The following is a 22,084-nucleotide window of genomic DNA, read 5'->3' on the forward strand; positions in this document are numbered from 1 at the left end:
CACACACAAATATAAGGCAAAAAGGTCCAAGCACCCTGGAAATGCCCTCGGGTCAAATTTTGGGGGTCCAGGCCATGCCGACCAAGCCAGGATGGGCTGCCCTACCCACGTCAAAAAGGATCGCATCGACTAAAGTAACAACATGTGAAATCCAAACTCCAGACTGTAAAGAAGCTTTTTAAGAATATTTTATCAGTTTTACACATACACAAAAGATACTCTTCAATGTTTTGAAACTCTCTCTCCAATATTTTGAATTACTTTCCTTCTATCACAATTTATAAATATTTTGCAGCAACCTCTCTCTTCCTTTCTACAGTTCATGATATCAGAGGCTTCAGTCACAGAAGGACTGGTAACTGTTAAACCCTGTGAGACTCAGATTATCTGTTTTCTTCCTCGAAGAAGTTCGATATCTAAAAACACAGCACCCAAAACAAACAAGACCAATACGAGCATCCAAGATTCAAATAGAAAAGGAACATAGAGAAACCGAAGCATAAGCCGTCAGTGATCGATCTTTTGCCTTCACAAACTCTACCAAAACTCATCTCACAAGGACTCTCTCACTACATACCTGAAAGTTTTCTCACTCTGCTGGCTGCTCGATCTCCACATAAGGTCCTTCAAGGTGTTGTTGTTCGGCTTCTCGCACCTCTTTCTCTGTCTTCCTCCCCTTCTTCGACTTGTAATATAAACTCATGAAGGTCCCAACAGCCCCATACTTCCTCCTGCAATGCTCATAGAGAGAAGCATCAAACATGCGCCAAAAGTTCCTCTCACTCAGCTCTGAAACCGCATATTGGGGTTGGAAACCATGGTTCTCAATTAACCAGTCCTCCATATTGCGAACTGCTGCAACCCCATCGAATTTTTCACCTCTCAATACAGGCCCTGGAGCATAATAAACACCTACATCGGTGTACATTTGAGCATAGTCTGTATCTCCTTGCCTGTGTGCATGCTCGAACCCGGGCTCTGGATTTACCATCGTCTTGATTGGGAGCTTGTAGAGACGGTGAGGGCACAGCCAGATCGGGTACAACTGAGGCAAATAAGCGGTAGAAAGGAAAAGTCAAAAGGAGAGAGAGAGAGAGAGAGATTGAATAGTTTCCAATGCAGTGTATTCAAGAAATAGAATCAGTCATGTTTACTAGTCTACCCAGAGATGCCTTAGAAATTACAATAAACAAAACAAGAAAAAAGTTTAGAATAGGCAGAACCATTTTCCTACAAATAAAATGCATGACTGCAGACTGCTACATGTGTGAAAGAAGAAGCGATCCAGTTTGTAGGGTACAAATTGAACTGTTCAGTAGAGTCAACTAACTTAAAAAGAAATGCTTGATCCATGAAAACCAATATTTATGGTATATGAAAGTACAATTTTGATGATTCATATGAAATACAACTTGAAAACAGGCAAACTCCAGGCAAACTCCAAAACACCAATATCAATTATGTATGAAATTCAACTTGAACTAGAGGGAAGAATCCAAACTAACCAACAAAAATTTACTACAAAAAAACAAAAGCCAACAAAAATTGAAATATATAATAAACTCCATGGAGGAGAGAGAGAGAGAGAGGTCCCCCAAACAATTTAAACCACAAGGACTTATAGAAGTGACTAAGAAGAAAAGCATACCTCCATCTCTTTATGAACGAACTCAAGAGCATCCCCGACTTTGTAGAGAGGAACCAGCATATCTTGGATCACATGCATCTCATGATAATAGTTCCTGATAGCTTCACCCTGAGTAGCCTTAAGGAATGAAACCTTGGGGGGCATCAACCAACCTAGAGTCCACCTGAACCACCATTGATCGGCGAATGGAAGAATCAACTTGCCCTCCCAATATAAGCACCTGGTATGCCTGTGATAATACTCCCTGGTAGGAATATACTCCACAAACTCGCCCCTGTTAAGTGCAGTCTCAGCATGCTGATAAAACCACGGCTTAAACCACCACCCCACACTGTTGATCACATTCCCTTTCTTCTCGGCTTCTTCCTTTGAAGCATATCTTCCAGCCATACAAACTGCTTCAGTGGGTGTATAGATCATGGTTTCAACGAAGTCCGGGACCTTTGCATGGTTATCTTGGTCACCATCTCTTGGAGCAAAAGAATCCATATAAGCTTGTGCAATGTCCTTCAAATTTCCAACAACTGGGGTATAAGTGAGCTTCATGTACTCTTTAACGTGAATAAGCTTGATTTCAGCGGCAACAAGAAGTCCCAATGTGCCCTGTGACCATGGGACAGCATAGAAGAGATCAGAGTATTCATTATCCTTTGTGGCCCTGATCAATCGCCCATCAGCAAGTACCAGTTCAAGGGCAACAACAGTATCGGAGAAAAGGCCATAGAGGTGGGAGCTTCCTTCAATTCCATAGCCATTTATGAGACCCCCAACAGTGAGATCGTCGAGCTCTGCGACTACAGCTAGAGAAAGATTCATGGGCACTGTAACCCTACTAATTTGGCCCATATCGACCAAGGGTTCGACTCTTGCCACCATTCTTTCTTTATCTATCTCGAGAATGTTCCTGAACTCTGAGAGGTCGACTTCAAAGTGTCTAGCGTGCTTGTAATCAACATTTCTCATTCCCACAGCAATCCAAGGTTTTCTAGCCGTGCAAACAAGGCCATCCTTTGAAGGGTTTCTTTGTTTTAGACGGTTAACAACCTTCTTAACATTCTCATCATGTGCCTTTTGCCGGCGCTCGAAGGACTTTCTCTCAGATCTCATGTCACCAAGATAGTGGAGGAAGTAGAAAGCGAACGAAAGGGGTAGGACCACAAAGATGACGATGATCCAGCGAAACTGGACAAAGTAGTCCACCCAAATCTTCTTCCTTCTTGGCCGGAGGGGCTTCTCTAGGTCTGACATGGTCCTCGATCAAGCAGCTGTATAGAGAAATATGTGCAGGTCAAGAAATAACTAATATGGAATCAACAAGAATATTTCGGTTTTATTAAATTTTATGAATGCACTTAAAAATTAAGGGATCTTAGAAGAAAGAAGGATCGAGGAAAAACCATTTGCAGAGATTATGTGATACCTATTATCAAAATACCACCAAAAATTTCACGATAGAGATGAAGCTACAAGCAGGACCCAATAACCAAATTTCCAACATAACTTAGATTATAATTCTCAAAAAAAGAAACATAATTTCCACTGTACATTCCTACACATCACACAAGGAGAAAGAACTTATGCTGCAGATGATAAAGAGGAACTTATGCTCCAGATGATAAAGAGGATCACTTCCCATCATACACCTTTTTGTCTGCTGGCATGGACCGTGAATGTTTTTCCCCTCGGACTCCTAATTGGGAAAAACTCCTAATAGGGCATGGGGCATTAAAATATGCCAGCAAGTACCTTAGCTACCACATTTACTGATAGATACTACAAAATAAAAAGCTGCAAACCACTACAAATACAGACCAAAGGTCAACCGAATCTGGCACTTTCCTAGTAATATCCATCAAAAATTAGCGCAATGATATGATGCCACGGTTGTATCATACTACGACGCAACCACACTTCTAGAAAATCATGTTTTTGGCATTTGTATGACCTTAAATTTTTGTCCACACATTCTCTTCATCCTCATAATCAAATCCTATGGAAAAAAAAAAAATTCAAAATCAAAATTAGGACACTCCAACAATGAATCTCGACCGTCCATTTAGTGAATTTCAAAATCTAGGCCTTGATAAAGTTAAAATCACTTTTTCTTTTTTAGCATTGCTAATCTAATGATGATGACGCTATATAAAAATTTTGGAAATAAAAAAATCCTTTTGAGGACTATATCTAACGTTTTCACTAAAATGGACGGCTTGTATTAATTGGGCTGAAAAAACTATTTGTAAGGCATTTTTTCAAATTTTCTTTTCGTTTGTGATTGTTCGTTAGAATCAAAAGAGTGTATACTTAAAGATTCGTGTCAAACAAATGTTTCCAACATGGTCTTTGAATGCAATTGCATTATACTACTGTACAACCGTTCAGAAGATAAAAGAAAAAGGTTTGAATACTGGACAACTTGTACCACACAAAAAGAGAAATCATCAGCATAAGAGATGGAAATCAAATACACAGTTAGAACAGAAAAAGGATTGGAAAGGGGATGAGCTGAAAGAATCAACAAAAAAATTTTACCAATGACAAATTTCAACTAAACAAAATACACTTCTTCTTTTTTCAAGGAATAAAGCACATATCTTCATATATATGATAATTTTTAATGGAATCCAATACGTTTGATGATGTCTAGAATAAAGCAACCCAAAAAGCAGCCACTTTCCAAACGATAGTGCGGTATTTTACTTTATTTATTAGAAGAAGAACCAAATTGCACAATAAAAAAGAAAAAAAAACTGCTGATTCTCACGACACAATGGCAGCTCCTACGGTTTAGCTCCAACGTGTCCCAAGATCGAACCCTACATTGTAGTTTTCCTTTTTTCGTTGCCTGTATCAGTGATTTGTATTGCCCCGGGGGAACATATTTAATCTTCCTCTTTATCAATGCAATGCTAACAATATAAAAAAAAAACTCAAAAAAGCTGACATGCATTGTATTTCATGCCAGACGCTCTAAAGCTGACCAAAAAAAGACATGTTATACAAGATACAGTCATAAGCATTTCAGTCAAAAAGCTAAAAGAGACACCACAATAAGGAAATAACTAGATTAAGCCATAGATTACATGGATAACTCACAGCATAAAGGTTAGAGAAAACCAATTCAACCACATCATAAAGGAAACATGATAGATCCTAGAATAAAAAAGGAAATGAAAATCTGTAAAAGCATTAAAGGAATGGCAAGTACTTTTAACTGAACCTACAGTAAAGCACACGAAAACAAAAGTTCCAAACAAAACATTTTCTTTTACATATAATGGACTTGAATAAAATTGAAAATACGCACTAGAAATTTATTTTTTAAAAAAGTGGAATGTAGCGAAAAATATCAATACAGATAGATTATTAAAGCTTTCCATGACGCCTACATCACCACACTAAGGGAAAAAAGAAAAAAGATAAACAGGATGCAGCATTTTGCAAACCATTAGCAGTAGTGAAGATGCATGAGAAAATAGATGCAGTTATGGATGCTTCATTTAGTTAACAAAAAAGTATGAATTTTTTTTTAAAAAAAAAAAAAAGCAAGAGAAAATGAAGAAAACTACTGCAAAACACTTTTAAAGCAAAACATATTATGTGCATATTTGGTTCGCGTGAAATAGTTTTCCCATAGTAAAGTAATTTCTTAAGAAATAGATTTCTTAGATTTAGATTTCACTTTTCTTTTTTTTTTTCTCATGTTTGGTACTATTGTCTAGATTTCTTATGAAATTGTTTTCTTTCTTCTGGTAAGCTCCACCTCGAGAAAGTCAGAGTGGGGAGAGCCCTATGACTCGAAGAAACCTAGAAAGAGAGGGGGTTGGGGGGTGGGGAGAGGGGAGAGGGCAAAAGAGAGAGAGATAGAGAGAGAGTGTGTGTAGGAAGAGAGAGAGAGAGAGTGGGGAGAAGAGAGAGCGTGAGAGGCAAATGACCAGTGTTCGCAAAATCGAACCGGAACAGTTAACCAGAAATGGGCCCAAAAACAGTTTAACTAGCCCTAACCGATAAACCGACCGATGCAACCCTTCTAACCGGGCAAGTCCCGGATGGTCAAAAAAGTTTATAAAAAAATAAAAAAGATACAAAAAAATCTACTAAAATATGAAAAACATATAAAAAATGATTAAAATAAAACACATTCAAATTACTTTGAAATTTAATGAAACAAATGGATTTGTACCTAAGGGTATTTTAAAATTTTTCTAAAAAATACGAGAAAATATAAAAGTGAGTATTAATGACCCAACAATTTTTAATCTTTACCATAATGTACAAAAATTAAAAAATACATTACAAATCAAATTCCTTATTTTTAAGAATTTATATACTTTTTTTTTTAAAATACTAATTTATCACCAAAACCGCCAAAAACCGGACTAGTCGCTTCTGATCTAACCGGGCAATTAGCGGTTAGTTCGCCCGGTTCTTTCCAACAGTGCGAATGACTTACAGTTAGGGCTGCCAATGGTTCGGGCCAGGCTAGGCCTTGACCACAAGAAAGACACTATTTGCCGAGCCAAGGCTAACTGGCCCAAAAAACTTGCTATAGGGCCGGATTGACCCGGTAAGCCAGAAAATATTTTGACACGACCCGATAAGGCATGACCCAAATAAAAGCCCGGCCCGGCCTATTTAGAAGCATTTTTTTTTTAGATCTTCACTCTTCAAACTTTTCTTGTTTGTAATAAGCCAAAGAAAAGCAAAAATAAATAGATGCTAAAATATTTTTAAAAAAAAATTTAAAATCCATTCTCTATCTAGAAACCCAATCCCTCTTTTTTTCACTAAAAGCCAATTATCTCTCTCTAAAAATCTAATCTCTCTAAAACCTATTCTCTTTGAAATCCAATCTCTCTCTAGAAACTCAATGTATTTCTTTCACTAAAAGCTCATTCTCTCTCTAAAAACCCAATCTCTTTTCTCTTTCTAAAAACCAATTCTCTCTTTCTCTCTTAAAACCCAATTTCTTTCTCTTTAAAAAAACCCATCATCTTTTCTCTCTAAAAACCCAATCTATCTTTCTCTCTTTAAAATCTCATTCTCACTAAAAACAAAATCTCTCTCTAAAAACCCATTCTCTCTAGATACCTGGCTCTCTAGAAACCCAATCTCTCTTTCACTCTTTAAAAACCTATTCTCTCTTTCTAAAAACCCACTCATTCTCTCTCTCTAAAAACCTATTTTCTCTTATATTTCTCTTTCTAAAAATACATTATATTCTTCTAAAAACCCAATCTCTCTCTTTCTCCATAAACCTAATCTCTCTTTCTCTTTCTAAAAGCCTAACCTCTCTCTCTAAAAGCTCAATATCTTTTTCTCTCTAAAAATCCATTCTCATTATCTCTAGAAACCAAATCTCTCTTTCACTCTCTAAAAACTCAATCTCTTTTTCTCTCTCTAAAAACCAAATCTCTCTCTAGAAACCGAATCTCTCTAAAAATCTATTCTCTCTATAAAACCGGTCTCTATTTATCTGAAAATTCATTCTCTCTCTAAAAACCCAATCTCTCTTGCTCTGTCTAAAAAACCATTCTCTCTCTAGAATCTTAATCACTATTTTTCTCTAAAAACCCAATCTTTATTTCTCTCCCTATAAATCCAATATATTTCTCTCTCTATAAACCCAATCTCTCTCTCTCTATAAACCCAATCTCTCTCTCTCTATGTCCATATTCTCTCTTTTTCTTTACAAAAACCCATTCTCTTTTTCTCTCTCTAAAAATGCAATTTTTCTTTGTCACTAGAAGCCCATTCTTTTTAAAAAATAAAATAAAAATTATTTTAGCATATGTTTTTTTAAGCGTACTACAAACAAGAAAAAATGAACAATAAAAAAAAAAAAATTTGTAGAATAAAAAATGGACTTCTTAATAGGCTGGGTAAAGGCAAGGGCCAGGCCCAATAGATTCTTTTCGGGCCAAGACTGGCCACGGTATTTACGGGCTTTTCTGGCCCGCCCTAGTGGCAGCCCTACTACATCCGCAACCTGATTATTTTGAAAAAAATTGGAATCATACCTATGTGGTTATGATTCCAATTTCATAGATTTTGGACGCTTTTTATGGAAACTAATTTCGGAAGTAAAAATATTTCTGAATCTTTCTACGAACCAAACGTAAGAAGTTACTTATTTTCTAAAAAATCATTATCATGCGAGCCAAACGTGCCCTATTGAGTAAAATATGCATTTTCTCCATGAAAACAACACCAAAAAACAATGCAAAGTAACATGACAATTTAGATACAAGGATTCATCTAAAATACACTCAAAAAGGTAAAAATCACAGACAATAAAATAAATACACATGAATATACTCTTGAAAAAAGTGAATACGGAAAAATAAAAGGATACACAAAAAGCAGCTAAGTATTTCATATAAAAACCCATCCGTACAAATACAGCATTTTTCATGATAAGCACCATTTAAAAACAATTTTTTTATGAATAAATAAACTCATAGATGTTTGAAAAATGAACAAGGAAATTTTCGCAAAATAGAGTAATTTCAACTCTCCATAACAGCTAAGATATGGAAGAGAAAAACAATGATAAAGGAGGAAAAAAGAGGCCAATTTTTTATATTGCAATGGGTTCCATAAAATCACAACAAGGAACACAAAATTAAGTAAAAAATAAGCACAAAAAATAATAAAAAAAGCAACTTTCCATTCAAGGTACAGTGAGAAAGTAGAAATTTAAAAATTGAAAACAGAGGCCGATTTTTAAAACAACGGGAAAATAAAAGCTAGGTGGATTTCAAGAAAATACTGCAGTTTTCATAGGACTTACAGTGAGGAACAGAGAATAAAATAAGTTAGAAAAAAAAGGACAGGTTTCAAAAAATTACAGTGGTTTTGACTCTACAGTGAGAAGAAGTTATACATGAGAATAACAACAAAATGCAATATTTCCACAGTCAAATAACAGAAAACCGCAAAAAATAATGCCAATTTTAACAAAATACATTCTTTTCCATAGGATCAAGAGCAAGAAACTAAAAAAAAAAGCAAAACAGGAAACTAAAGCAGGAAAAACAGCGTATACCTTACTCAAATTGAGAATCAAAACCAGCAAGATCGAGGCACCAGATCCTACACAGAGAAAGAAAACATTAGGAATAAAATAGGAAGAAAACACTGTTGAATAAAAGCTACTTATAAGCTCAAGAGGACGACACTTTCGAGGTGGGATTGAACCAGAGACCTCGCTGTATAACACGCTACAAGCCAGAGACAAGCATGTGACTGCGTAAAAAAAACCCGAAAACAATAATAAAAAACAAATAAACAATGAGAAAAAGGCAAGGCAACATCTAGAACCCCAGGGTTTTGCTAAATGCACATATGAAATGCAGGCCAAATGCACATTTAGAGAGAGAAAAAAATAACATCTAGAGAGAAAAACATGCAATACACAAAAAATTCAAAGAACAAGATGGAGAGAAAAATATACGATCTAGAGAGAGAAATACAAATATAGAGAGTTTTTCAACAAAAAAAAAAACCAAAACAAGCATTTAGAGAAAGAATTTCTTACCTGTATAATAGAACCAGGGAAATGAAAAATATTTCTTTCGTGAATTAAATATAAAATTTTAAGGAAAGGGAATAATAATGGGCCGTGTTAAAATAGAGAGTAAAGAAAACTTTAGTGCACGCGCTCGTAATATAAGCGAATGAGTCAGTGCACCTTCACTGTATAGCTTTAGAAGTGACCTAAAATACCCTCTCTTTCTCCTATAATGCCATGCACGCTTTATTTATAATTATTGCTTTACTTTTATACTATTAAGCACCCACACGATGCTCTCGAAGGAGCATAGTTTACTTTTACTCCCTCCATCATATGATTTGTTTGGAGGATTTTTTTTCAAGCTGAAATTTTGGTAATCATCTTTGTAGATAATTATTTTCAAAAAAAAATAATTAAAATTTAAGTTTCCTAACACTTAGGCTTATGCTTTAAAAATTGGAGTGTTTTTATTCAACTAGTGAGTATCTATTCAAATGCTTACACGGTGTAGTTAAGAAATTTTTGTAGGATTATGTACTATGAGACTATTTATCTTTAGTTCAAAGATGTCATAATTATTTTTCGCCATTAGATAACAAATTCGATGGCTTGGGACATGTCATGCAGTCACAAAGAAATATCTTTTAAACTTTTAGTCTAATCAATAACACTCCAATAACCAACCAATTTGAAATACAATGGACAAAAGTCACAAGAGTAAATGTAATCTCTTTGTAGCAAAAGTAAATTATCACTTTATATAACTTATGTATTAAAAAGGTTATAACCCAATATTTGCCGTCTTAAAATTAATTATAAATGAAATCTTACCCGAGAGAATAAATAAATAGTATGCTCACGGAGAGAGTAGAATATCATTTAGCCATATCAATTATGAATTATGACCAAATTTATTCCTCACGTGGCCCCTTTGCTTTAAATGATGAGGCGAATCTCAAATCATTCTTACTGAGTTTGTGTCCTATTTGGGTTTTGCTTTGTCTTTTTATATTTTTCATGAAGCTTTCCTTTTTCTATTTTTGGTTTAAGTTGTGAACAAATATTGATCAAGTATTTGGATTATTTTTCATTTAAAATATTTTTCAAGTATTTTTATTTAGTTCTCTTTAGCAAAATAAACCTAAACCCCAAAACTTAGATAAATATTGTATTTAAATAAAACAAAAAATCAAATATGAAATTAAAATTTGGCCTTTACCTATGGCTACGGGAAATCTCAACAGTTGGAACGGTGTGTACTCCCAACTGTCAACAAGATTGATGTGTACGGATACTTCTTTTTTAGTTTTTGTTTTCAGAACTCGTGTGGTCACGAGTGCATACTATACATTTACTCCCTCGAGTAAAATACCTTCTTACTAGGATTGTTTGGATTCAAAATTTGGGGATTCAGTTTTGGACGGCAGGCATGTCCAAGGAATAAAAATTTGAGCTCCTAAGCACATAAGTCAAAAATTTAGACGATCATTGGTCGGTCTTAAAACATTATTCTCTTTGGTAGATATAGAGGGAGTATTGTTTTTTTTAAGAGTGGAGAGGGCCTTATCGGTGTTCCTAGACCCTTATGATGAAGTCTCCAACTTCATTGTCACCAAAGCAAAGCGTAGAGGCTCAAATCCCACTGACTTGCTATTTTTTTTTAGTATAATTTTTTTTTTTTAAGGTTGTTTACTAGGTTTCCAATGTTTTGTTTTAAATTAGAAATATGTCAAACTACTTATGATTATTTAATATTTTACACATTTACAATTATTCTTGTATCTTTTGACATGCATATTAAATTTAAAGAAATTTGTTTCATATGGGGAAGACTGCATTTCTAGAAGGGAAAATATAGAAGGAGACAATTTACTTTTGGTATAAAGTGAAACATTAATCTTGACTATTGGATATGAAATTGGATGGCTGCAATTATTTCATTAATCAAGCTCAAACCTCAATAAATTTTTTCGAGCTTTGTGAAACATCCAAACTATCAAATTTTACATCGGATGATTGTAAGTAATTGTGACAACCTTGTATCAACCGTAAATGGTCTCATTGTATACAATCACTTTCTATAATATGCCGTCCCAAATATAAAGCATCCATTTTAACGATGAATGATAGTCCATCTAAAAACAATCGAAACTAATGGTCCAAAAGTTTTCTTAATACAAATATTTTTTAAATTTTTAAAAGTTATTTATTTTTCATAATCAAGATCTTCATATTAAAGATTACGTGTCTTTAAAAATTAGGTAAAAAAATCCATCTCAAAAATAGATTTTTAAGAGGCCGCTCACTCTACGTGCACTCGTAGAAACCGTGTCCTAAAATTAAATCATCTCAAATATTATGGTGCACTTCCATTTTTAAATTCCAGGTCTTAGAAATACTCCACCATTGTCCTTCCTTCTCTTCGAGAAAGATAAATATTGAAATTTTAAATACCTAACCATCAAATAGAGCTCTCAATAGTTCGTCAGATTGTCTCTTGCTGTCTCTCTCTAGAAAATCTAACTGAAATAAACAATTTAAAAAAATAAAAAATAAATGGTGGGGCCACAAATGCCGGCTCCCGCCATTTGGTGGGAGCTAGACTCGTCCCAAATCCAGATCAATTTTTTCCAATCCGTATCGATATTTTTTAGAACCCTAGTTTCAACCTAAATTTGGCCTATGCGTCACCATGGTTTCAATGTAAACGTCCATGAAAAGAATCCCAGCTTTTTATGAACTCAATCAGCTCGCGCCGTCAATTTTATTGTAGGTAGATCTCTCCTTGAAGAGTTCGGTATCAATTATTTTAGAAAAAAAGTTTATATAGGGAGGCTACCTTATAATGTAGAACTACTGATGCTCCTCAAAAATCCATCGGAAATGGTAGTTTTAATATTGAAAACTCCTTTGATTGATCATTTCGACATCGAGATGTATGACTACGAAAAATAAAAAGATTTTAAGTCTCGAAAATAATGCATTTTACAATATATTATCTACACCGTCCATTTTTCAAGATTTTCATATGTTTATAGATCTACTTGATTTTAACCATTTTTTAAATTTAAAACTTTATAATTAGATATAAAAATAGATTTTGAGATAATGCTAACAACGTTTTACATCAAAATTATATACCATAATAAATTTTGAAGGTGCACCTTACCTCTACACCTACGATGTGTCGCCCATTATTTTTAACAGTTGATCTAGTGATAGTAAGATAGTCTTATAAATATAAAAATTAAACAAACCCCCTAGATTTCTTTATCTGAAACCATTTTGTCTTTCTTAAAATGAAAAGCGTGAATCTATTAAATACTCTATTATCAAAATACCCAATTTTTGTGTTTCTTTTAACTTTCTTGGTGATTTTTGTTCTAGGACCTAAGAGGATGTACGCCTAAAATTTAAGGCATAACAAGAACCTTAAATTTTAAGGAACAATATACAATAAACCATTTATTTTTAGTACAAATAGGTCACTATCAGTCATGATCAGTAGATACGAAACCGATTGGTTAGAGACACCCAATGATTTGGCCTACAATCTTAAAAAAATAAATTGAATTTTGCGAAATGCCCTACATTGTCAATTTTGACATCCATGCTATATGTGATTATCACCTCTTTGTACAAAAAAAATTAAATGATGCATTTGCTATAAGGCCTAGGTATTATGAAAACAAAATAAAAGATCACCTCAAATCCGCGTCTAGAATGCAATTTGGGCATCATTAATCCCCCATGATGACTCTAAGAAGGGTACAAATCTTGTGGATCCATAAATACTTATTTTTATAGTGAAATAAACATCTGTAAATATTTATTTTTAAGGCGAAATAGACATTCTTGAACACTAATTTTTAAGGTGAAATGGACAATCTAGATAATGCTTTAAGGCTGAGATGATCGATTTGAAAATATTACCAAAACTACAGTTTTTTGGTGAATTTTTGACGTGAGACTTTTCTTTTTTTGATTGGATTAAAGCCCTATCAAAACGTTATTTAAAAATAACTGGTTTTGTGGTGCATAAGCCCCTGACAACGCATCCGAATGAGAGAGAGAGAGAGAGAGAGGACCAAGGACAAAAAAGGCAAAGATAAGTAGTCATCATGTGGATGATAGGGAATCATGTGGGTGGGGTCTGGCAATCAATTGTGAAAATGACAAACTTTGCATCAATGCACTTATACACACAAGAAAATGCATTCTGCATATTAATTGAGAGCAACGATCATCCACCGTCCATGTTTCTCAACGGACGGGGAATATGAGCTGCTACTTTGCTTTTCGGGTTTCCACATTTGCACAAATATCATCTCCATGGATAGGGGTATGTACGTATCTATCAATGTTTAAAATCATAATATAAGCCCTAAATTTATAGAGAACCGTTACGGTTTTTCCTGTCGCATTCGAGCGATTTTTAAGTTGGATAAGCGCAAAAACATAATAGAAAATGAAAAAGTAAAAAATAATATTATAAAATAAAAGGAAAAATGTGTTATGCGGGCTGAACTGCATGATTAGATATGCGGTCCAAAAAATGTAAAGCATCATTTTTAAAGATGGATGCAAGTTGTTGTTCTATCTAAAAACAAATAGAAACTTAGGGTCCAAATATTTTCTTACTATAATTATTATTATTAGTTTTTTAATATTCATGATCTCCATATTAGAGATTGACTACATGTCTTTAAAAATTAAGTCAAGAAATCTATATCAAAAATAGATTTATCAATAGGCCCGCATTTCTACATATGCAGGCATGGCTATATAAAAATAAAAACAATGATGAAAACGTAATTGGTGGCAATGAAATTATTAGACCAACTTGGATCAAGATCCTTGATATACTCGTGTAGTTCTCTAACAAAATGGGGCGAGTTTATCAAAGCTGAACCGATTTCCCATTTTGACTTGGAACTGCATCACTCCTTATCAATTCCCTAGCTACATCACGAATTCCAAATACAAATAAGTGAACTTTAAATCGTTGGGGTGTACAGATGTGTATAATACAATTCCCAAATTGTTACAGTTTCCTATTTTACTACCCGTTATATTAGCGGAGATATTTAGTTACTTGAGTCGACTCTAAATAATTAGAAGAAAAAAAAACTATAATGATGATGATTTGGTTACTTGCCATGCCATGCGCAGGCGGAACCAATATCCCATTACATAAACTCTTATCCCCTCCAAATCTCTAAAATGTAAACTTTTATTTTAATTTTATTAATTTTTAATAAAAATAATAATTTGATAAGGCCGTAGCCGTATCAAAATAAATAAACCACCACCTCATATCTCATCGAAAATTATAACTCACGTATTTATAAATTGCTAAGATTTGTACCATTTTTTTAATTTTAAATTTTATTGTCGGTCGAAAATTGATTTTTTGTGAAAGTACTTTTATGATGAGGATATGAGACGAGGCAGCTTTATTTTGCTTTTCATAAAGGCGTGGGGCTCATATAAAAAACTTCATTATTTTTAATAATTATACGGATCACGGATTTGCGGCAACATGTTGCAAAGAGGATTGAAGTACATCTTAGGCATGAAGTTGACCGTCTTCTGACCCATGTCAGGATGTCGTCAAACCAGACCTGTCAGAAAAACTTAGTGTTGACCTTTCTTCCAAATATCTACTCCGGCCCATGCACGGCCATCCGAGTATCCAGCACGAGTCCGAGTATTGTACTAGCAAAATAAAAAACAATAAACCCAAAATATTAGAAATGTCTTTGTTAAGGGTAGGCTTAAGCAAAATATATCAAAATAAAATTTAAAAGTAGTAAAAAAAAAATTATATTTTTAAAAAAGATGCGGTTTGTATAGAGCCTAGGCTCTAAACAATCAAGTTAGAGCCTGCCTTCAATACTAGGAATATTTGTGACATATTTTCATCTTTATTTACAAAGTTTAAATCTTCAAAAATAATGTACATCGACATATCTATGAAAACTTGAAAATTGACTGTCAAAAAACGCATTATAAAATACATTATTTCCAAAACTTATAAATCTATTTTTTTCTCATGTCCGTGCATCTTGATTTCGAGATGATCAATTTGAGGATATTTGGGCATCAAAACAACATCCTCTAGTGAATGTTTTGAGGTAGGCTCAAATTTGATTGTTTAGAGTCTCGGCTCTATATAGACTTTTTTCTTTAAGAAATCAACTTGTAACGGGGTTAAAAAAATCAGTGACTAGTCAAACACTAGTGTGAACTGCCATGAGTACCCAGGACTTGGACTTGGACCCACTGGTCCAACACTAGTGTTGATTATGGAGCACCATGTTGAAAAACAATATGGACTATAGAGCAGGCGTATCTACTATATGTAAAACACCGTTTAGTTTGGGACTTGAGTTTGGAGGTCGATTTAGAGGTAATGTAGTATAAGATGATGTTTAAACAATGGTTCACAACATTAATACGTACCATAGAAAAAAATAAAGAGATTTTATGATATCTGGGGTACATGCTCCCTTGAATATCATATTTAAGATGTTTAAAATTTTTAAATTTCAAATGTATTTTAAATGGTTATGTAAGGGGACTCGTTTATCATTGTAGACAAACATACCTCTACTAAAAATATTGTATCACAAAACAACAGTACACAAGTGTCTAAATTTAATGAGTGTAATTATAAAATACTCTATAATGTGAACATCCTAGCATGACCTATTTTTAAATATACTCTTATAGAAGATCTCTAAGTTTTCTATAAAAAAACTACTTCTTCCGAGGCCATAATCTTGAGGGAGTAATGATATAATTTGATCCCCTGAAACATGTACATTACCTTTGCCATTTTACCTATAAAATTTTTATGGCATTTTATTGTGGTACCATACCGGCGTCCTAAAATCAGGGTATCTTCAATGATTTTTAAAACAGATCCTCGTGTTTAGCATTCATAAAACACTATTAATAAAGGTTTCTTGATGGATCAAGTATACATTGTGGTCTTATGGGTGTACTTTAGAAAATTTATTTTAACATCCTCCATCTTCCACGTGTTGGGAGTAAACATCCTCCATCTTCCACGTATTGGAGAGTAGTGTTCAAGCAATAAATGAATTACTTACAAAAGTCAATTGTAATTCTTTCAAAATAATCAATACTTTTAAGCTGCAGGGGGAAGCATACAAACCTTTCCCTACTTTTATTGCAAGAAAAAAGTTTATATGGATCGGAGTCTCTAAACAATCTAAACAATCAAATTGAAACCCATCTCAAAAATTTCACTAGAAGAGGTTGTTTGATGCTCAAATATCTTCAAATTAATCATCTTGACATCAAAATGCATGGACATTAGAAAAAATAGATTTCAAATTTTGAAAATAGTGCATATTGTAACGCATTTTTGGAATGTCAATTTTCAAGATTTTCAAGTTTTTATAGATATGTCGATCTATACTATTTTTTAATCTTTAAATTTTATAAATAAAAATGAAAATATATTTTAAGATTATCACAAAGATTTTCAGATTTGAAATCACATTTTTTGATACTATTTGAAGGTAGGCTCTAATTTGATTGTTTAGAGCCTAAGTGCCATACAAACGGCACCCTTATTATAATAGACAACACTCTACTCATCTTTAATAATATAATACTATACAAGTATAAAAAATTGTATTTAATTTTACATTCTATTGTTATTAACAAATTTATTATTATTAAAAACTTTCTTTTGTACATCTCACAATGTGTCACATTTTATTGTATGTTCCCTCACATGTTATATGATCCCTTAACTAAAAACCACATCTTATTATTTAAAATAATTTTTAACATTTTTATTTTCAAATACTCATAATGTTATTTTTATCTCTAATTATAAAATTTCAAGCTTAAAAAATAATATAGTTCAAGCATATATATGAAAACTTAAAAATCTTAAAAATTGACGGTCAAAAAATGCAATACTACTTTACAATATGTACTATTTCCAAAACTTGTAATCCATTTTTTTTTCTCATGTTCATGCATCTTGATGTCGAGATGATTAATTTGAGGATATTAGGGTATCAAAGCATAGTAAACTTTTTGAGGTGCAGTCTAATTTGTTTGTTTAGAGCCTCGGCTTTATATTAACTTTTTTTTATATATAAAAGTTTAATTCTTGAAAATTGATTTCACAATTAGAATAATTTTGTTTTATGAGCACATTTTTAATAAATATTTTGTACTAAATATATTTGATATGTTATAAACATCTTATTATATATTAAGGTACAAATGATAATAGTTAACTTTATATTAATATTGAAGGTATTTTTGTAATGTAATAACATATAATTTTTATAGATTTATTTTTATATTAAAATGTAATATTTGTATCATATATTATATCTCATTATAACTATTAAACATTGAATACCTTAATTCATTACAATGAGCAGTTTAGGACTATTAAATTCGAGCAATGATCCAATGCAACAGGTTGTATCATAGTATAATGCAACGACACTTCTAAAAAACCATGTTTACGGTATTTGTATGATCCCAACTTCTGTACATCCACACTCTTCATGTCAATAATCAATCTTCCAAAAACAAAGTTCAATTTGAACCCTAGATATGGTCAAAATGAGTTCCCTCTAAAAACAAATTTAGACCATTAATTTTGTGAATTTAAAGATCCTAGCCTTTATAAACTCAAAATCATTTTTTTCTTTTTTAACATTGTTTATCTAATGATAATAAAGCTATCCAAAAAAATTGGAAATAAAAAAATCCTTCTAAGGCGTAGATCTAAACATCTCACCAAAATCGACGGCCTATGTTAATTGGGTTAAAAAAATACTTTCTAGGTTGTGTTTTCAATTTTTTCTTTTTTTGTGATTGTTCATTGGAATGACAAGACTGTATATTTCAAATTTTGGATCAAACAAATGACCATAAGATGGTTTTTTAAGGGTGTTGCATCATATTATTATACAACGGTTGCATGAAATCATTGCCCATTAATTTCATATCGCTTTGATTTCTCACAATGAGTGGTTCATAACTAATAATCCCAAACCACTTTAATTCTTTTTCGGAACTATTAGTTTAAAACCATTTTTATTTAAAGTAATGAACGGGTTGGAACTAATTGTTCCGGACTATTTTGGTTTTTTACCCTAGGTGATTTGAAATTATTTACGAAAAATAAATAACAAAACACTAAAGGGTTTGTTAGGCTACACTATTTGTGGTGTAGACCCTTAAAGTGCTCAACACTTTTAGATATTTTTAGACCCTAAAGGGTACATGGATGCATAAAGGGTTTGTTAGGTTACACCACTTGTGGTGTAGACCATTAAAGTGCTCAATACTTTTAGACTTTTTTAGACACTAAAGGGTACATGGTTGCATAAAATAAAATATACGAGACACTTTTTAAGTTATTTTATCATAATCCTTTTTTAATACAAATCAAAATCAATATAATTTTGAAAGGTTAACCATTAATTTATAATATCACCTTACTAACAAAATTGGGAAATATTTTTTTATGTTTTAATCGAGGGAAATTATCATAAATATACATTAATTTTCGTCTATTCAGAAAAAAAACCTTTTAACTTTCATAAATCTCGACTACACCCTTTTTATTTAATTTTGATTTTTTTTCACCAGAACAACATTAATAGTAATCGTATTACTGTGAAGCACAATTACAGTACTTAAATTACCCCAATATTTTATGGTATTTTAAGTACTGTAAAACTAACCATATACCGTAAGAACTTTCCCATGTAATACGGCATTTTAAGCACAGTAAAAACTAACCCATGACATACAATCGAAATATCGTGAACCCTTTTCTATTATTTATATTTATCTCTTGCATCATGTTTATACTTATCTCTTTCATCTCTCTAGTTCTTTTTATGCCTGTCTCTTTTTTCTTTCTAATTCTTTTGAATATTTATCTCTTATTTCTCTCTGTAATTATTTTTATCTATTCTTTCTCTCTCTAACTCTCTTTCTCTCTCCAAGGATATTTGTATAATAGTTTGTGTGTACCTTACCATCCCCTATAAAAACTCCATTCAATCCCATCCCCTAAAAAAATTAGACGGAGTCAGATTTGTATCGCATCGGAATCGTGCTTGTTGAGTTGATGAAGTAACTAGCGAGAGAAAAAGAGTTAGTGAGAGAGAACATTTAGAGAGAGAAAGAAGAGATAAATATTTAAAAAAATTAGAGAAGAAATAAGAGATAAACCTAAAAAAAATTAGAGAGATGAAATATATAAATATGAACAAGAAGAGATAAATATTAAAAAAAATTAGAGAGAGAAATAACAGATAAACTTTAAAAAAATTAGAGAGATGAAAGATATAAATATGAACAAGAGAAAATGAAGGGTTTACAGTGTAAGTGTCGTATAACATGAGTTAGTTTTTACGGTACTTAAAATGCCATATAACATGGATTAGCTTTTACAGTAAATTAAGTACTGTAAATGGATTAGTTTTTACAGTAATTAAAGTATCGTAATTGGCTTCATGGTAATAAGACTACCGTGAATGTTATTTTGATTAACAAAACCTCAAAATTGAAGAATTTTGGTAAAAAAAAAATGCTCAAAATTGAAGAAAAAGAGTATGGACGAGGTTTATGAAACCTGAGGTTGTTTTTTTCTAAATAGACAAAAATTAAGGTATATTTGTGATAATTTCCCTTTAATCAATTGTGATTCACACTGTACTGATAATTAAAATTCAAATGCAATAAGCACACAATTAGTATTTTTATTTAAAAAGTAGGTAATACTATTATTTCAAATTAATTTCTAATAATATTGTTAGATATTAATTGCAAATAATCATAGTGCATGAAAGCTATAAGTTTTACTCAATTAAATTAATGCGGGTAGTTATTTCTATCGTAATTTTGAAAATAAAATTACTCAAAAGGGAAGACATATTATTATTTTTGAAATTTTATATTAATAAAAATTTTAATTTTACCTCAATTAAAAAATACTTTTTAAATTTATAAATTTATTTAAATTGTTGCAAATATATTTTTTAAATTGTTTTTAATTAAACGAACATTTTATTTGATGACATTATTGATACCATTGATTTTAATAAAAAGATATTCTAAAATTTATTTGCCGTCGATTGCTAAAGTAAACTGCTAACCATTTAAGCCCACAAAATATTGAGTAATACAAAAAGAAATTATTGTAGTTACATTGCCATTACAAAGGCCGATACCTTATGTAAATGGCTCACAAGAACTACGCAATGATAGTCTCGAGATTGAAAATATGGATAACAATATTATTTGGTTATTTGCTTGGTATTACATAAGTCATATAACCATAGCCACAATTATGATTGTATATTTTCTTGGTGGACGTTTGAAAGAAAAGAACGGTTTTCAGCACAGTCAAATAAATAAATTTTGTATCATTATTCTTCCTTCGTCACCGTGCATGATGGTTCATATTTCACAACCTTCCTATTATAGTAGTATGGTAGAGATACAAATCATATCACACAAAAGATAGCTCATAAAGACCACTTGGTATTTTTTATTTATTTATTTGGGGATAGCGTTCCACCAACATAGAAGTTCTATCCTCCCCCTATCATCCAGCCGTCCATTTTTTATCAAGAGAGCCACTCACCGTTTGATCTTAGATCCGACGTCTCAAAATATTTTATTTTTAATTTTTTTAATACAATTTTTCTGAATATGAATTTTGATATGTGCCATCTTCTCATTGGGGCACACCTATAAAAAATATTAACAACAATTTTTCGATAAAAATAATGACCAAAATACCCCTTTAAACTTTCAAAGGTATTTTGGTCATTTTATTTTATTGAAAATATTTTTTTATTTATTTTTCGTTAGTGCGAGTTTAATCGAAGAATGAACGTCCGAGTTTAATCGAAGAATGAACGTCCAAAATTTGGTGTCAAAATAATTTATAGAAAAAAATTAAAAATAAAATAGTGCAGAGATGTGACATTGTGATTGGGGCAATCTGAACCCTCCATTAAAAAATAGACGGTTGGATAAAAAGGAAGATAGAACTACTATGTCGTAACCCTTTTATTTGATGAGCAATCAATAAATGTCGGCATGTTTACCTATAGGCATAAAGTATCATCTTCTTATGTATTTTCTTGAGCGATATGAAGTAAAATGAAAATGATCCCGGTCAATTTTTTTTTTGGCTCACGGTTCTAAGAGGTTTTGGGGCAGAGCAAAAGAGTTTGTTTGGATGAGAAATGAAATCTTAAGAGATTATTCAAACGATTCCCACCAGCCATCTCAAACTTTTTTTTTTCCTTGAAAAGTCGAATGCAAAAATTTTCGATTAGTATTTGCTTTTTCAATTTTTTTCATTTTTCTAATTATTTTTTTTGTTAATTGTGATCAAAATTTGAAGTGGGTTGTGGTGCATCCTTAAAAAACATAAAAAAAAAAATCATAAAAATACAATAAACAAGATACCCTTAAAAGTACAAGGGGGGTATTTTGGCTGCCATATTTTAATATTATTTTTTAATAATTTTTAAACAAGAATACCCAAACTCATTTGTCCAAGCACATCTAAAATGCTCAGGTATTCCAACCGATGATTATGTGTTTTTTGATGGGCTTCTTAAATTGAATTAGAAAAAATGGTTTAACATGTTAAATGGTTCTTAGGTCTTCTCCTGGGTGCTGTTTGGTAAATTTTCTTGAAATACACTTTGCTTTGGAGTGACATGGGATGTGTTTAGATTAACATTGGACACAATTTTCCCTAGAGAAACGAGTTTGTAGAGGGGCTGAGAGGGTGGAAACAAAGAGTACCCTAAAGGGGGGCACTTTTTTCCCTTAAAAAGAAACTACAGCAGTTTTATATTAACCTTTTTAGCAATTTC

At 32.3% G+C, this 22,084-nt stretch overlaps 1 protein-coding gene across 4 annotated transcripts; it reads right to left on the reverse strand.

Annotated features, from left to right (window-relative positions):
* Positions 1–228: 228 nt before the first annotated feature.
* On the reverse strand, positions 229–9,289 carry DWF1 (cell elongation protein / DWARF1 / DIMINUTO (DIM)). Of its 4 annotated transcripts, XM_088847002.1 has the most exons (5): positions 9,189–9,289; positions 8,856–8,896; positions 8,697–8,743; positions 1,649–2,913; positions 229–1,045 (listed from the first exon to the last, which is right to left on the reverse strand). In XM_088847002.1, exons 4-5 carry the CDS (start codon positions 2,894–2,896, stop codon positions 590–592), a joined length of 1,704 nt encoding a protein of 567 aa, XP_088703128.1. In that variant the 5' UTR covers positions 2,897–2,913; positions 8,697–8,743; positions 8,856–8,896; positions 9,189–9,289; the 3' UTR covers positions 229–589. The 4 variants fall into 4 exon arrangements, with proteins under 4 accessions (XP_088703128.1, XP_006847881.1, XP_020525365.1 ...); XM_006847818.4 differs by lacking the exon at positions 8,856–8,896; XM_020669706.2 differs by lacking the exons at positions 8,697–8,743; positions 8,856–8,896; positions 9,189–9,289 and adding an exon at positions 3,292–3,499.
* Positions 9,290–22,084: the final 12,795 nt, after the last annotated feature.

The sequence above is a fragment of the Amborella trichopoda genome, chromosome 9 (assembly GCF_054954075.1).
Source record: "Amborella trichopoda isolate Santa Cruz 75 chromosome 9, AtrichopodaSantaCruz75HAP2 v2.0, whole genome shotgun sequence".
Taxonomy (NCBI): Eukaryota; Viridiplantae; Streptophyta; class Magnoliopsida; order Amborellales; family Amborellaceae; genus Amborella; species Amborella trichopoda.

Coding starts and splice junctions, on each gene's coding strand:
- DWF1 (XM_006847818.4), bottom strand. CDS start 2,896: ATGTCAGACCTAGAGAAGCCCCTCCGGCCAAGAAGGAAGAAGATTTGG. Junction 1,046..1,648: donor TCGTTCATAAAGAGATGGAG/GTATGCTTTTCT, acceptor TATTTGCCTCAG/TTGTACCCGATCTGGCTGTG.